General features: G+C 46.5%; 1 protein-coding gene across 1 annotated transcript; it reads left to right on the forward strand.

Annotated features, from left to right (window-relative positions):
• The first annotated feature begins 730 nt into the window (after positions 1–730).
• On the forward strand, positions 731–13,614 carry LOC114582625 (UDP-glucuronosyltransferase 2A2-like). Its single transcript, XM_028703794.2, has 6 exons — positions 731–1,716; positions 3,135–3,283; positions 5,513–5,644; positions 7,080–7,167; positions 9,337–9,556; positions 12,384–13,614. The coding sequence occupies exons 1-6, from the start codon at positions 957–959 to the stop codon at positions 12,661–12,663; spliced, it is 1,629 nt and encodes a 542-aa protein (XP_028559627.2). The 5' UTR covers positions 731–956; the 3' UTR covers positions 12,664–13,614.
• Positions 13,615–17,770: the final 4,156 nt, after the last annotated feature.

Consider the following 17,770-nt stretch of genomic DNA (forward strand, 5'->3'; position numbering starts at 1 on the left):
TCTCAAGAGTCTCCTCCAGCACCATAATTCAAAAGCATCACTTCTTCGGCGATCAGCCTTCTTTATGGTCCAGCTCTCACTTCCATACATCACTACTGGGAAAACCAGAGCTTTAACCATATGGACCTTTGTTGGCAAGGTGATGTCTCTGCTTTTTAAGATGCTTTCTAGGCTTGTCAGTGCTTTTCTCCCAAGAAGCAGGCGTCTTTTAATTTTGTGGCTGCTGTCACCATCTGCAGTGATCATGGAGCCCAAAAAAGTAGAATCTCTCACTGCCTCCATTTCTTCCCCTTCTATTTGCCAGGAGGTGATGGGACCAGTGGCCATGATCTTCGGTTTTTTTTATGTTGAGCTGCTTCAGTGATGTGAGGCTTTTCTGTTTGATATTCTTCTCTGTGCCTGGATTCCTCCCCCCACCTCAGCCTTTCCCCCCCTTTTGGTGAGGGGTGCCGGGACTCCAAAAAGACACTGCCGGCGTTCCTTTGGCTTGAGCTTCCTTCCAAACCTTTTCAGGGGTCGTTTAGCCAAACGTTGCCCCTCACAGTACCGGTGTACTTGCTTACTGGGATCAGAGCTCACACTGTTGCAGCTGTGGTAAAAGCGGAAGTCTTTCTTCAATAAGAAATTGAAGAAGAAATATAGTTCACCACATATTAACACAATGAGAAGGTTTGGGTGGGTTTGTAAGAAGAGCTAACCTTGATTGGATCCGAAATGGTATGGGCAGGTTATGATTTTTGTCGGAAATAGTGGTGGAGGAAAGCTGTGCTATTTGTCTTTCCATTTCAGAAATATTCAGTGACAGCGTTCTGCTTGCTTGCAGAGTTAAAAAAAAACCTGACTCAACACACTTGGTAAAAAGTCTTCTGTGAAAGGAAAACTTGGGACGGGAGGTTTCTCACACAAACAAAACGCTGAATAATTTTCCTCTGCTGTGGAGTGATAGAAGAAGAAATATGGCTGCCTCAGAAAAGCGTCTTGCGTCCTCTGCCTCAGCAACAGTGGTTGTGATTCAGCTACTAATACTTCAGCTTGCCTTAATAGGAAACATTTCCTGTGGGAATGTGCTTATTTGGCCAGCGGAAGCCAGTCACTGGCTAAATGTTAAGGTCATCATTCAAGAACTGCTACACAGAGGTCACAACGTCAGCATTCTAGTTCCAACGTCAGCACTCTTAATCAAACCCAGTGATGATATATCAGCGGCTAAGTTTGAGGTATTTCCAGTGTCCTATGGAAAGGATGAGGTCGATTCCATTTTCTCGAACGCCATATGGGCATGGGTGAACAACAAGCCAACCACTCTGACCTTCTACTGGTTTTACAAAGAGCTGGGGAAAGAGGTGGGGAAAATGGTTGACTTACAGAAGGACATATGCGAAGCGCTTCTGGCCAATAAGGAACTCATGGCCCGCCTGGCAAAGAGCAAATACGATGTGCTTCTTTCAGACCCTGTGGCGTTCGGTGGCGACCTGATTGCCTTGAAACTGGGCATCCCATTCATGTACACCTTGAGGTACATGCCAGCCTCAACCATAGAAAGACACTGTGCGAAGATACCTTCCCCTCCTTCGTATGTTCCGGCTGTTTTGTCTGAGCTCACAGACAGAATGTCATTTGGAGAAAGGGTGAAAAACGTACTATCTTACCATCTGCAAGACCATGTTTTCCAGACTTGGTTTGGAGAGTGGGACTCTTATTACAGTCAGGTTTTAGGTAAGCTTGTTTTTGTTTCTTCTTCCCAAAGTGTTGTTATTATTTGGTAGAGTAGATGCTCTAAAGAGGCCAAGGATTCCAACTTCAGTCCTTGGCATGACCAGTTAGAAAGGACCTCCTAGTAGCAGGATTGGAAAGGCCTCATCCTGAGGCTATGTAGAGCCACGGTCAGCTGGAAATAGAGACTACCAAACTTGACCACCTGTAAGGGAAGGAGCAGATCTCACCTGCCTTGCTCCCTTCTTGCTCCATCAAATTGTTCTCCCTTCTGGGCAACTCTCCTTGAACTCAAATTGATCTTGAAGAACTTCTCTCTTTTTAAAACTCTTTTTATTAAGGATTTGCAATAAGCAACTAGCTAGAAAATAACCCATACAAAAGAAATTAACGGTAAAGGTAAAGGGACCCCTGACCATTTGGTCCAGTCGTGACCGACTCTGGGGTTGTGGCGCTCATCTCTCTTTATTGGCTGAGGGAGCTGGTGTACAGCTTCCGGGTCATGTGGCCAGCATGACTAAGCCGCTTCTGGTGAACCAAGGGCAGTGCACGGAAACACTGTTTACCTTCCTGCCGGAGCGGTACCTATTTATCTACTTGCACTTTGACGTGCTTTCAAACTGCTAGGTGGGCAGGAGCAGGGACCAAGCAACGGGAGCTCACCCCGTCGTGGGGATTAGAACCGCCAACCTTCTGATCGGCAAGTCCTAGGCTCTGTGGTTTAACCCACAGCGCCACCCATAAGCAACTAACTAGAAAATAACCAATACAAAAGAAATTACGAGACATTATATGAAGCAGGCATGAGAATGCATACATCAGTGAGGAGACCTTATGAAAATGTATTATAATGGAGGAAATTGCAAGACAACAACAACACACAATAGGGCAGCTGCCACACAAAAATGTGTGCGTTAGAATAAAATATGCACTGAAATGCTGGTAATTTCTTTGCTGTAACTTTTAAAAATAAATTGCAAATTGAAAAATTCAGTCTAATGGAGAGTTTCATCCTATAACTTCCATATGCCCCAGCCAGCACCTGAAGAACATCAGATTGGGGAGAGCGAGACTGGTACTGATGCACATTCAGATACCAATTCTGACTTCAGAGGAAAGGGTTATTCTAAATACTATAGAAGAGAAAATATGGATTTGGCACTGAAAGAATATCTCTGAAGGAGCCATAGCCATTTCTGGCTTCCTAACAAATGTGTAGCATAACACATATTTCTGCAGACTCAGTCCCCAGTTGCTGTTCATATTTCTTTTCTTCTTTTTTTCAGGTGTACAGTATATAGTTAAAACGTAATGTGGAATCCAGCTACCTGTATTTTGGCAAACAAGGTTGCTAAAGCCCTCATATCTGTAAAGAAAATACAAGCTGTATTTAAACTCATTCTCTTTCCCTCGTTCAACAGGGAGACCCACAACATTATGTGAAGCGATGGGGAAAGCAGAGATCTGGTTGGTCCGCACCTACTGGGACTTCGAATTTCCGCGGCCTTTCCTACCAAATTTTCAATTTGTGGGGGGTCTGCACTTGAAGCCAGCCAAGCCTTTGCCAGAGGTAATTCTCTCCTTTGCCCTTTGCCTGCTTGGTAACTATGCCTGGATCTTCTTCAAAGCACCTTCGGGAAAGGGGAGGGTGTGTGGTGGCACGATAAAAAAGTGGCAAGGACAACCTGTTGTTGTTGTTTAGTCGTTTAGTCGTGTCCGACTCTTCATGACCCCATGGACCAGAGCACTCCAGGCACTCCACTGCCTCCCGCAGTTTGGTCAAACTCATGTTGGTAGCTTCAAGAACACTGTCCAACCATCTCGTCCTCTGTCGTCCCCTTCTCCTTGTGCCCGCCATCTTTCCCAACATCAGGGTCTTTTCCAGGGAGTCTTCTCTTCTCATGAGGTGGCCAAAGCATTGGAGCCTCAGCTTCAGGATCTGTCCTTCCAGTGAGCACTCAGGGCTGATTTCCTTCAGAATGGATCGGTTTGATCTTCTTGCAGTCCATGGGACTCTCAAGAGTCTCCTCCAGCACCAGAATTCAAAAGCATCAATTCTTCGGCCATCAGCCTTCTTTATGGTCCCGCTCTCACTTCCATACATAAGCATAGCTTAACAACATGGACTGTCAGGGAACTGCCATCGGAGCCAGGAGTGGAGGCAAGGCTCCCAAGCGATGCCGGAGAAGGGCCCAGCAGGGAGGGAGGGGACTCATCGGCTGGGGAAAGAAATCAGCGTGACACCAGGGAGAAAGGGGGGCGGAAGGGGGCTTCGGAGAGATGGCTCCAGGACTCTTCGTCTGAGACCAGCGGAGAGAGCACAGGTCCTCCGCTGCCCACACCCACCCTGCGCAGAAGACTTCCGCGCAGGGAGAGTAGGAGGAGACTTGGTGTCAAGGAACTTTTATGCTGGAAGAAGTTTAGGAAATGCCCACTGACGGATTCTGCTAGCGACTGAGGCAGCCACGGAGTGAAGGCTGTCCAGCCAGGGAAAGGTTTAACCAGGCAACCTTGCCAAGAGTGCCGGCAACTTACGCACGAGCAACCCCATACTTCCATTACATGGACCTTTGTTGGCAAGGTGATGTCTGCTTTTTTAAGATGCTGTCTTAGGAACTTTTTATTATATGTGGAGGAGGTATGGATTGATTACCTAATCTTGCTCTAAATAAAGAGCAACCATGACTCTAAGATGATTGGCAGCATCGTAGCATTCAAATCTGAAGACGCAGACAGTCTTATCAAGGGGTGAAGTCTGGTATGACATTCTGAGTGGCAGAATGAGGGAAGGATAGATCAAGGGAAGTTTGTCTGGCATCTTCATTATTCACGTTTAGGTGCCAGGCAAAAAATTCCTCTTCAACCAGGCCTTTGATTGATTTGTTGGTATGTTAAACCGCACTGGGCTTCTTGAACCAACTTGGAAAATGCCAGGCAGCTGCGCTCTCCCCCACAAGCAACCCTCGGGATGATTCTTCACTCTTCTTTCATGAAGTGCTTCTGTGACACATATCCGAAGAGCAGAGTCCAAGCAGAAGCTAGGCATTTGAGGTGTGGAATCTAAGCTAATTTATTATATACAAGTGTTACAGGACAAAGAAAACATGGCTCCTCTCTCCTTCTTCTTCTCCGAGACAGAACAGACTAAAAGCAATAGTACTACATACATAACAAAGTGTAACTGAACTTCCGTTCTCATGACTCCAATAGTATGGAATGTCAACACAGACATGTGATGAAAGCAATCACACATCCAGCAACCGAGTAATGAAATCCCAACATGATTAACATCCAATACCCTTTAAAATGTGTTTGTGGGAGCAGGGCGGTTATTGGATTTATTTGTTCTTGTTTCTATTATGTGTTTTGTGTTGTTGTTTTTCATGATGCGAACCAATCTGAGATCTATGGATGAAGGGTGGTAATCAAATTTAATTAATGGGGGGGGGGGAGAGATATTATTGTTTGCATGTCAATCCAGGGACACCATTTCAGATTTCTCTAGAAGGGACATACATTCCTGAAACATTTCCCGGAGCACAACTCTGCTTTTTCTGATAGCACAGAGAAGCCGGACTGACTGAGCACACAACCTGTAACTCCTCAGTCCTAAAGGGTACTGGAACCTCCTTCTAAGATGCTGCAAACTGGACCTTAAATAGCACCTTCTCACTCAGAGGCCAGCACAACTTGAAGTGTTAACATTAACATTTCTAATTCATGCATCAGGTTCACATGGCAAAGACATGGAGGAAGGTGGTTTGTTGGTTTATAAAGAATGCTTTCAATCTTTTGACAGGAAATGGAAGAATTTGTCCAGAGTTCAGGGGAACACGGCATTGTCGTGTTTTCTCTGGGCACTTTTTTCCCAAACTTAACAGATGAAAAGAGTAACATGGTTGCATCGGCACTCAGCCAACTTCCACAGAAGGTCAGTGTTCATGTCATTTGGTTAAAAAATCACTTGTATAGTGGACTTGTGAAAATGCTTCCCTGATTTCCTTACCCTGGCTGTGAAATTGCATGCTTTTACAACAGACGTTTTAAAGACTTGCTTTTCTTGAAATCTACTCCTACTTAAATAAATTAGAGCAGGCTTAGAGAATGAGGCTACTCCTAGCCTAATGCTTGTTATGAGATGTAGAATAATGCAAAATAATTCAGAGAGGAGAAAATAGGCTCCCTAAGGTCTGCTTTGAGGAGCAGATGGAATTAGCTCTGGATAACTTTTAGTTTGAATCTTTTTTCCAGATTTACTCATACATTATGAATTCTCAGTGCTGGGGGAATATGGAGTCAGAAGAGTCCAACATAGCCTGAAGTCAACATACTTGATTGTTTAAATGTAGCTTATATATTTTCTTAATATATAAATGCCGTATTGTTCAGTTGTCTACTAGGCTACTATATATCAGGGACACAGATGTGGTACAGAAATATGGTGCATTACAGTGGTACCTCGGGTTAAGTACTTAATTCGTTCCGGAGGTCCATTCTTAAGCTGAAATTGTTCTTAAGCTGAAGCATCACTTTAGCTAATGGGGCCTCCTGCCGCCGCCGGAGCACGATTTCTGTTCTCATCCTGAAGCAAAGTTCTTAACCTGAAGCACTATTTCTGGGTTAGCTGAGTCTGTAACCTGAAGCGTATGTAACCTGAAGCGTATGTAACCCAAGGTACCACCGTATTATTACACTGTCACTAAGCCAGTGTTGATGATCCATACAGTGGTGCCCCGCAAGACGAATGCCTCGCAAGACGGAAAACCCGCTAGACGAAAGGGTTTTCCGTTTTGGAGGTGCTTCGCAAAACGAATTTCCTATGGGCTTGCTTCGCAAGACGAAAATGTCTTGCGAGTTCCTGCAGGGTCCCCCTCCTTTTTCCCAAGCCGCTAAGCCGCTTATCAGCTGATCCGCTAAGCCGCTAAGCCGCTTAACAGCTGATCCGCTAAGCCGCTTAACAGCTGATCGCTAAGCCGCTTATCAGCTGATCCGCTAAGCTACTTAACAGCTGATCCGCTAAGCCGCTTATCAGCTGATCCGCTAAACCGCTAAGCCGCTTATCAGCTGATCCGCTAAGCCCGCTAAGCTGCTAATAGCGCTAAGCCGCTAAGCCGCTAATGGGCTTGCTTCGCAAGACGAAAAAACCGCAAGACGAAGAGACTTGCGGAACGGATTCTTTTCGTCTTGCGAGGCACCACTGTATTAGAAAGCAGAAGGACAGCTCAAGTTATTGGAGAAGCCTACAGCTCAACGTGGTGCTGATTGAAAGCCATGCAAGATGAGTAGAATGCCGGGGGGGGGCACCCCAGTTTTCCTTGCAACCTGAGCTACAGAGAACAGTCTTTCCATTTCCCCTCCAAATCCAGGTTCTTTGGCGCCACAAAGGGAAACGGCCAGAAACCTTAGGCAAAAACACCAGGATTTATGACTGGATACCACAAAATGATCTTCTTGGTGAGAGAGACCTCATGCTTGTTGCAGTTATGGCTTCATTGCAGCGTTCTGCCAATTCCTAGGAAATATCTCTCCTCCAGCCTCACTTTCCTCACTCACGTCATGACAGCCCTAGATAGTAGCAATGAACACCTTCCCCTTCATTTATTCCATTCCTAATCAGTAGCTTTTTTAGGGACGCGGGTGGCGCTGTGGGTAAAAGCCTCAGTGCCTAGGACTTGCCGATCGAAAGGTCGGCGGTTCGAATCCCCGCGGCGAGGTGCGCTCCCGTCGTTCGGTCCCAGCGCCTGCCAACCTAGCAGTTCGAAAGCACCCCCGGGTGCAAGTAGATAAATAGGGACCGCTTACCAGCGGGAAGGTAAACGGCGTTTCCGTGTGCTGCGCTGGCTCGCCAGATGCAGCTTGTCACGCTGGCCACGTGACCCGGAAGTGTCTGCGGACAGCGCTGGCTCCCGGCCTATAGAGTGAGATGAGCGCACAACCCTAGAGTCTGGCAAGACTGGCCCGTACGGGCAGGGGTACCTTTACCTTTACTTAATCAGTAGCTACACCCTGCCCCTTGTATTCTCTTATGCCTGTTTTATTGCTGAGCTTGGATCATTTTAAAAAAATGATCTCAGAATTGGCAATGTGTGTGTTGGGCAGGGAAGAGGGGAAGATGCAAACTGGGAAATGGTGAGCACACACATGCTGTAGCCCAGGGGTTGGCCACCTAAGGCCCATGGGGGTCTTTTAACTGGCCCACAAGTCGCCCCTGAACCAAGCCACCCACTCAGTGAGTCCCCGTGCAACTGCGCTAACCCGGCACAGCGCTCCGCGGGGACTCGCTTTTGTAGTGCCAAAAATTGCGTCTGCACAGACCTAGATGCCAGAAATTATGTCTGTGCAGACACGGGTGCCGGAAATCGCGGGTGGGCAGGCGATCCAGCCCACGAAGGGATCTCCGCTGGAGTGAACCATCCCAGGTAAAGTAAACCTTGTTGACCCCTGCTGTACTTGGAAACACTTGAGTGGGGAGAATCCCAACTGAAGACTTGTTTGTTTTTGTTTTTTTGAAGTGGGCAAGGATGCAATTTCTAGGCTTTGGCACATTCCCTTCCCACTTACTGCTTGCTGCTGTGACCCCACTCCTTGTCTGAGGCAAGCAATTGGCACAAGCTCTTTGACTGAGCTCCCCCCCCCTCCAAGAGTAGAATCAGACCATTGTCCACCAAGAGGCATGCATCCCACCGCCTGCCTCAACACAAGGTGAGATGCAGGCTGTCCCTGCTATTATTATTAATTAATTTCCCCAGCCACTCTGGGCGGCTCCCAATCAAGTGTTAAAAACAGTACAGCATTAAATATTAAAAACTTCCCTGAACAGGGCTGCCTTCAGATGTCTTTGAAAGATAGGATAGCTGCTTATTTCCTTCACATCTGAAGGGAGGGTGTTCCACAGGGTGGGTGCCACTACTGAGAAGGCCCTCTGTCTGGTTCCCTGTAACCTAACTTCTTGCAGTGAGGGAACCGCCAGAAGGCCCTCGGCACTGGATCTCAGTGTCTGGGCAGAACGATGGGAGTGGAGATGCTCCTTCAGGTATACAGGACCGAGGCCGTTTAGGGCTTTAAAGGTCAGCACCAACACTTTGAATTGTGCTCAGAAACGTACTGGGAGCCAATGCAGATCTCTCAGAACCGGTGTTATGTGGTCCCGGCGGCCACTCCCAGTCACCAGTCTAGCTGCCGCATTCTGGATTAATTGCAGTTTCCGGGTCACCTTCAAAGGTAGCCCCTGGTTATCATATTTCTTCTGCCATCCCCAGTTGGATCGAGTTATTACCCCTCATCCAGCAGCTGTTTCTCACACCTGTTTCTCACAGGTGTAACTTCTTGGGATCCTTGGCGGAAAGGGGAAAGAGGCAGGGAAAATACCTGGGTCCATCCCAAGGAAAACCAAGCCCTCAGACAGTGCTGTTTTTCAAATCTTGGCCCAAACCTGAGCAAGCTAGCCGAGCTCAAATATTTGGTGCTTTGTGTTTTCAGCTATTCAGGAGATCTGGAACTACAAATTCTCTCTGTTTTACGAAGCTGTTATGTGCTTGGAGAGGGTCAGTTTTGAATTCTAGCAACTTTAATAACCTGCCTTTACCATCCCATAGTCAACAGATTCTCATCTTCCTCCTCCAGGACACCCCAAGACCAAAGCCTTCATAGCACATGGTGGGATCAATGGGATTTATGAAGCCATTTACCATGGCGTTCCCATAGTGGGGATTCCTTTATTTTCTGACCAGCACGACAATATTGTACACATGAAGGCAAAGGGGATGGCTGTGGAACTGGACCTTCAAACAATGAAAGCAGAAGATTTGTTGGAAGCTGTGAAGGCTGTGATACACAATCCCACGTAAGTGGTCAACCCTCCCATTTAAAATGTCAAGCAATTTAAAAAAGAAAACCTCTCTCCCAAATCTCAAAGCCCCTTTGCACTAAGTCACTTTGGATTTTGAGTGAATGATGTCATACTAGTTTTTTTAATCGTTACTCCGCCCATCTGACTGGTTACCCCAGTCACGCTAGGCAGCTTCCAACATATAAAAATAATAATAAAACATTGAACATTTAAAAACTTCCCTAAACAGAGCTGCCTTCAGATGTCTTCTAAAGGTTGTATAGTTACTTATCTCCTTGGCTTGGGGGACATATAACTCCATACCCTCCAACAATTCTCCAATGAAAATAGGGACCTCCTAAGGTCTAAACCGGAGGGACGCAGGTGGCGCTGTGGGTTAAACCACAGAGCCTAGGACTTGCCGATCAGAAGGTCGTCGGTTCTAATCCCCACGACGGGGTGAGCTCCCATTGCTCGGTCCCTACTCCTGCCAACCTAGCAGTTTGAAAGCACGTCAAAGTGCAAGTAGATAAATAGGTACCGCTCTGGCGGGAAGGTAAACGGCATTTCCATGCGCTGCTCTGGTTCACTAGAAGCGGCTTAGTCATGCTGGCCACATGACCCAGAAGCTATATGCTGGCTCCCTCGGCCAATAAAGCAAGATGAGTGCTGCAACCCCAGAGTCGGTCACGACTGGACCTAATGGTTAGGGGTCCCTTTACCTTTACCTTTAAGGTCTAAACCACTGAGCCTAGGGCTTGCAAATTGGAAGGTCAGTGGTTCAAATCCCTGTGACCGGGGTGAGCTCCCGTTGCTCGGTCCCAGCTCCTGTCAACCTAGCAGTTCAAAAGCACATCAAAGTGCAAGTAGATAAATAGGTACCACTCCGGTGGGAAGGTAAACAGTGTTTCCATGCGCTGCTCTGGTTTTACCAGAAGCGGCTTACTGATGCTGGCCACATGACCTGGAAAAACTGTCTGTGGTCAAACGTCAGCTCCCTCGACCAGTAAAGTGAGATGAGCGCCGCAACCCCAGAGTCATTCGCTACTGGACTTAACTCTCAGGAGTCCTTTACCTTTTTAAAGGAAAAGTGGGACATTCCAGGATCAAATCAGAAACCGGGATGGCTTCTGTAAATCTGGCGCTGTCTTAGGAAAATAGGGACGCTTGGAGGGTCTGCCTTCACTGTCGGACGAAGAACTCCAATGTGCAAAGGCTTTAATGCTCAAATCAGATTGGTACATAAGATAAACTACAGATTACTAGGTACATCAGAGGGGGAGACACAAGCCTAAGACCTTGACCCAAGAAGCAACACCCCTCCTGCACCTTCCTTTTGAAGAGGGGGAGGCAAGTGGCTGGAGTCTCAAGACTTGGAAAGCAAAAAGGCACTCTGTCGAATGGGCTGACTCTCTGTAGAATTTTTGTACTGGTGCTGGCATCTCTGTGTCCATAAAAATGGAGGCAAAGTCAGCTGCCTCTCCAGGTGAGAGACGCCCTTCACTGATAGGAAGAGATGCCGGAGGCTGCTCCACCTTGGGAGGTGTTGAGCTAGGGGTGTCCAATACCATAGAGGTGGGTGCTCCTCTGCAAACCCACTCAGCCTCTCTTTGCAAACCAGATCTAACCACAGACCACTGAACCTCTTCCAAGGATCAGACATTTCTTTCTTTCCCTTTGTTGTTCATTTCTGTTGTTTTTATTATTAATCTTTATTACATTTTTAAAATTTACAAAAAAAGAAAAAGAAAATAAATTACCGTATTTTTCACCCTATAGGACGCACTTTTCCCCCTCCAAAAATGAAGGGGAAATGTGTGTGCGTCCTATGGGGCGAATGCAGGCTTCTTGGCTTCAGCGATAGCAACGGGAAGCCTAGGAAGCCTGCGCTCCTGGCTTTTCTGGGAGGTGGGGGGATTCCCCCACCTCTCGCAAAAGTCCGCAGAAGCCGCGCAACCCCTTTAAAGAGCGCGCGGCTTCTCCTGGCTTTTTTGGGAGGTGGGGGAATTCCGCCACCTCCCGCAAAAGCAGGAAGAAGGTCTTGGAGTAGTGCACAGGCTGCGTGCAGCCTGTCCGCTGCTCCCAGAGCTACGGGGTGTGTGTGTCATATTTTTTCCTTGATTTCCCCCCATGAAAACTAGGTGTGCCCTATGGGCCGGTGCGCCCTATAGGGTGAAAAAACCAGTAATCCTTACAGCCACATATACCGAAAAAAACAATAAAAGAAAATATGAAAATAAAAAGAAAAATTTAAAAAGAAAAAGATATTTGTCAAATACACAAAATTATTTAAAGAGTACAAACCATAGTTTGAATATCCTATATCCAAAATTTCTAGAAAGACATTACCTTCATATTCCATCTTTTCTTTCTTTACCGTCACATTCTTTCTATTCCACTCAACTGGATCGAGTCCCTTATATGTTAATTGACTTCCCGCTATCTCTTTGCGGTTTCCATATTTGTCTTACATTTAAGTAATCCGTATTCCATTATTAAAAAAGAAAATTCCCTTATATCTGTGAAGTTAGTCTAGGCACAGCCAAGTGTTGTTATTGGAACCATATTTTGTCAGATAATTTTTAAAGCAATCCCATTCAGGACCAGACATTTCATGGGGTGTCAATTCCACTTTCCCTGTCTCATGAGGACTCTACTGGTGTCCTTCAACACTCTTAAGTTCCTTTCCTTCTTCCTTGGGCTCTGAGCTCCGCATCCATGACACCAGAAACGGGACTTGTAACACCTGCTAAACTGCAATGGAAACGTGAGTTTGGGCCCTATTCCAATTTGTCCTTCCATTTCTCTCTTTCCCCCTCCCCTTCTTTATCCAATCCTCCAGGTATAAGGAAAATGCAATGAGACTGTCGCAGATCTACCATGACCAACCGATAAAGCCACTGGACCGGGCTGTCTTTTGGATTGAGTTTGTCATGCGCCACAAAGGTGCCAAGCACTTGAGAGTAGCTGCGCATCACTTGACCTGGTACCAGTATCACTCCCTGGACATCTTCGTCTTCTTGATCGGTTGCATGGCAGTCGTCACATTTATTGCTGTTAAATGCTGTTTATTTTGTTGTCGGAAATGTGGCAGGGTCCTTAGGAAAACCAAAACAGAGTAGCTTCTCCTGGGACTCAGCCATCATTGTTTCACTTGCGTTATTTGGTACGCTCAGACTTGGTGTGCTGAAGCCCCTTCAGGAAATCTACTTACAAAAGCTGTAATCATTTGCAACAACTTTAAACTGAATTGAATGTACAATGAACCAACCTTTGTGTGTTGAGGACCCCCAAGACACCCCTGAATAAAAACACGTTCACACATCATTTTTGTTTCGGTTTTTGGCATAATTTTGGCCACGACTTTATTGAATTACAGTATGTGAGTGGTTGCTTAGGCACTGGTTAGCGACTATCTGTTCCCACATAGAGGTAGGAACAGAACTGACAACCGCAAGCCTGCGGAAGTCAGTAAGGGTAAACATTTTTGGGGAGAGAATAGAGCTGGGCGCCAGGCTCTCACCTCTCCCCAAATGCTCCCAGGGGCTCTTGCGTGGCCCTAGCCCCTTGCCAGGGGTTTGGACAAGAGCATGGCAAGCCCCTGGATTCCTTTACCGGAATTCCCTTGCAGCAGCAGCATTGGAGGGGCAGGCACAGCCAACCACATCCCCTCCACCAACCCAAATTAACCAATGCCTAACTGCAACCTTACAAGTTGTGACGATTTGCTACGTGGGTGGTGCTGTGGGTTAAACCACAGAGCCTAGGACTTGCTGATCAGAAGGTTGGCGGTTCGAATCCCCGTGACGGGGTGAGCTCCTGTTGCTCGGTCCCTGCTCCTGCCAACCTAGCAGCTCGAAAGCATGTCAAAGTGCAAGTAGATAAATAGGTACCACTCCGGCGGGAAGGTAAACGGCGTTTCTGTGCGCTGCTCTGGTTCGCCAAAAGCAGCTTAGTCATGCTGGCCACATGACCCGGAAGCTGTACGCCGGCTCCCTCGGCCAATAAAGCGAGATGAGCATCGCAACCCCAGAGTCGGTCATGACTGGACCTAATGGTCAGGGGTCCCTTTACCTTTAACTTTAGGCAAAAAACAACAACAAATGGCACCAGCCAATCAGCCGAATGGTGAAAATTCCTACCAGGCCCCTGCTCCAAAGCAGACAACCTCATGACAGGCATAGCAAGGTCAGCACGAACAAACCCTAAATATATGGAGGGTGGGCAGGTAATCCGATGTGCGCAGCGAAAAGAGGAAGCTCAATGCTGCGCACAAGGAATAAATAGCACCCCCATCAACCAACCATTAAATTCTCCCCAGCAACAATTGGAGGTGTCCAGTCAAATTCGTGGCCATCCATACTAACCTGCCCAGCAACAGGGGATGTCATGGTAGCCCCCACCGCAATATGTGGTCTCCATGAAAGAAAACCTGCTTAACCACACTCCAGTCAGCAGCTAAGAGAGAGTTGTAGATATCAATGATAGTTCATTGTAGGGTTGCTTTCCCTTCTTTAAATGAGATTATTCTGTAATCTACAAGGTAGGCTTTGTGGCTCAGTACCTGCTTATTTTGGGACGCGGGTGGTGCTGTGGGTTAAACCACAGAGCCTAGGACTTGCAGATCAGAAGGTCAGCGGTTCGAATCCCTGCAACGGGGTGAGCTCCCGTTGCTTGGTCCCTGCTCCTGCCAACCTAGCAGTTCAAAAGCACGTCAAAGTGCAAGTAGATAAATAGGTACCACTCTGGCGGGAAGGTAAACGGCGTTTCCGTGTGCTGTTCTGGTTCACCAGAAGCGGCTTAGTCTTGCTGGCCACATGACCCGGAAGCTGTATGCCGGCTCCCTTGGCCAGTAAAGCGAGATGAGCACCGCAACCCCATAGTCTGTCACGACTGGACCTAATGGTCAGGGGTCCCTTTACCTTTACCTTACCTGCTTATTTGGAAATGGTGCCCCCCCTATACATTTCTTAAATTTGTGTATCATTGCCAGTGCTGGATTTACATATGTATAAGCTAAACAAGCTATAGCTTACGGCTCCATTCTATTGGGGTCCCCCAAAAAATTAAAGGAAAAAAAGAACTGGATGTACATTTCCAAAATATAAGATAAAAAACAAATAAAATGAAACCTAAATTGTGTTTCTAAAGGAACTTTTGTTATTGCCAAATGCCAATGTGTTTGTTATGAATAAAAAATCATTTTAAGTTAGAGCTTAATAATTATTTCACTATTAATATACTTCTTCTTAATTGTATTTCACTATTAATATAAAGGTAAAGGGACCCCTGACCATTAGGTCCAGTCATGACCGCCTCTGGGGTTGCGGCGCTCATCGCGCTTTATTGGCCGAGGGAGCCGGCATACAGCTTCCGGGTCATGTGGCCAGCATGACTAAGCCACTTCTGGCGAACCAGAGCAGCGCAGGGAAACACCGTTTACCTTCCCGCCAGAGCGGTACCTATTTATCTACTTGCACTTTGAGGTGCTTTTGAACTGCTAGGTTGGCAGGAGCAGGGACCGAGCAATGGGAGCTCATCCCATTGTGGGGATTCAAACCACCGACCTTCTGATCGGCAAGTCCTAGGCTCTGTGGTTTAACCCACAGCGCCACCCGCGTCCCTTTTCACTATTGATATACTTCTTAATTGTATTTCAGTTCAACAATTACTTTGAAAGAATACACATTTTGTTACGTCCAAATGGCTTTAGATACCTATTAAGTCCATAAATTACCATATATATTCAACACAAAAAACAGCGACAATTTGTTGTTGGCAAAGGACAGCTGGACATATAAAGGGCCCCATTACCTTCAGGAGCTTAGGGCCTCATCAACCCTAAATCCAGCCCTGATCATTGCCCTAAAACAGTTACTCACTTGAAAATTATGTCACATTGTCCTTTGTGAAAGGGAGAACAAGTTTCTGAAAAACAGCAGTCAAGGTCTTTTGTGGAAATTTGTCGCTTGATGCTATTGTAATACATGCACAATGGATATGATCCATGGGACATCAGGCACACCTGGGTCTGTTTGTAGTAAATAATAATAATAATAATAATAATAATAATAATAATAATAATAATAATAATTGTACCCCACCCTTCTGACTCGGTTGCCCCAGCCACTCTGTGCAGCTTCCAACAAATATAAAAGCATAATGAAACATTACACATTAATGGAATAAAAAAATGCAAAACTAAATGCTTAAGTTCCATCTGCATGATCGTCTTCAGTACAGCTAGTGACTTCCAAAGTGATCCCAAAAAGGAGGAGCCAGTGGCTGCCTCAGAGTCCAGTTCTGCATCTGCTGAAGGTATAAACATTGTGTGGCGAGTTCCCCCTCCCCCCAGTGGAAATAAAGACACAAGACACAATAATTAAGGTTAATGGGCTAAAATTGGCCACAACTTTATTGGTTACAAGTGATGAGCCGTATTGGCTTAGGCATTGGTCCTAATCGACTATCTGGCTTCAGTCTGTCTAGCTGAGAGGCCGGGAAGGGTTAACACCAGCAGGGGGAGCCCTGCTGATGCACATCAACTAGGCACCCCCCGGGGTCACCGCTCGGGGGCGTGCCTTGGGCTCTGGCCTCCATAGGCTTCAGACGGGGCCATGCCCCCAGGAATCCTTTACCGGACTACCCTTCAGTAAACCGGGGGAGGTGACGGCGCTCCTCCCCCCATTCATCTACATAACAATACCCCGACCAATGCCTAACTGCCAAACCGAGGAAGTTGTGACGATTTGCTACGAAGTAGGCGAAAAAACCAAAATGGCTGGTGCCAATTTGCCAAGTGGAAAAATTCCTACCAGGCTCCTTAATGGTGACCAACCAAGGTCCATAGCAAGGTCAAAGGAGAAACCTTGAAGGGTGGGTGGGTGGGAAATTCCCCAGCTGATCGGCGGCAAAGAGGACGCTCCTCTGCCGCGCTTGCCTTAATTGCGGCAAGCCACACCCCCTGAGCCAGCTGATTGGCTGGCCAGGGGAATGACGCGGCAGAGGATTCCCCTGATCGCGCGGGGCTGGGAGCCAGCCTCCGCGCGAATGTTGGGGGTGTGAGCCCACAACACTACCTCCTCCCGAGGTCGGAAGTGACTTTGCAATTCTTAAGATGACTTACATTTTGCATTTTCATTTCTTGACAAGGCTGCATATATGCTTCAGTTCTCCAGGACGGGAATAAATGGTCCTGGTTGCAGCATTCGGTTTCCTCAGAATACCAGCTCCCACTTTTTAAAAGCAACCAATCTCATACTACAAAATGAAAATTAAAGAAAAAACAATTTTTTAAAAAAGAAAATACAGAGAAAAGAAAGCAGAAAAAGCAAATTTACGTACATAAAAAAACCCTTAATCTTCCTAATTAATACTTAATTAAACATTTAAATAAAAAAGACTTCTGACAAAACGAGTCTTCCAATCATCCTCATTGTACTGTTTATATTGTCGTCGTTTCCCCCCGCACAGTTTTATATTCTTTAATACAGTGGTACCTCGGGTTACATATGCTTCAGGTTACATACGCTTCAGGTTACAGACTCCACTAACCCAGAAATAGTGCTTCAGGTTGAGAACTTGGCCTCAGGATGAGAACAGAAATTGTGCTCCAGCGGCACGGCAGCAGCAGGAGGCCCCATTAGCTAAAGTGGTGCTTCAGGTTAAGAACAGTTTCAGGTTAAGTACGGACCTCCGGAACGAATTAAGTACTTAACCCGAGGTACCACTGTATTGTTCCCGTCTACTCCACAGACGGTATTTGTTGTGCTTACAAGGATCACTCAAGTTCTGCTAATATGGTGTGGTTGGTACAATATGATCTTATATAATCCTTAAATATTCTCCATTCTCCAAATATTTTCTGGTTCAATACTCCTCTAACTCTTCCCGTCAGTTTTGCTAGTTGTAAATATTCTAACATGAGTATCTGCCAGTCTGTAATTGTCAGTATTGTTGCGTTCTTCCACTTCCTTGCCGCAAGAATTCTTGGCAGAGGCAGAGCTAGCTGAGATTGCCACTCCCTGCTGCAAATGGAAATTGACTGTTCTAGTAACAAGCTCAATTGCGCCCCAGTGGGCTTGAACTGCTACTGCCCACACTCTCATCACTAACATAAAAGGTCACCCAAGGCTGTCCTTTGGAAGCTGGTGACCCTTACACTTACTAACTTTTGACTCCCCAACTACCGTTGCACACATTTGAGCACATTCGATCCCTCAGGGTTTA

The sequence above is a fragment of the Podarcis muralis genome, chromosome 13 (assembly GCF_964188315.1).
Source record: "Podarcis muralis chromosome 13, rPodMur119.hap1.1, whole genome shotgun sequence".
In the NCBI taxonomy this organism is placed as follows: Eukaryota; Metazoa; Chordata; class Lepidosauria; order Squamata; family Lacertidae; genus Podarcis; species Podarcis muralis.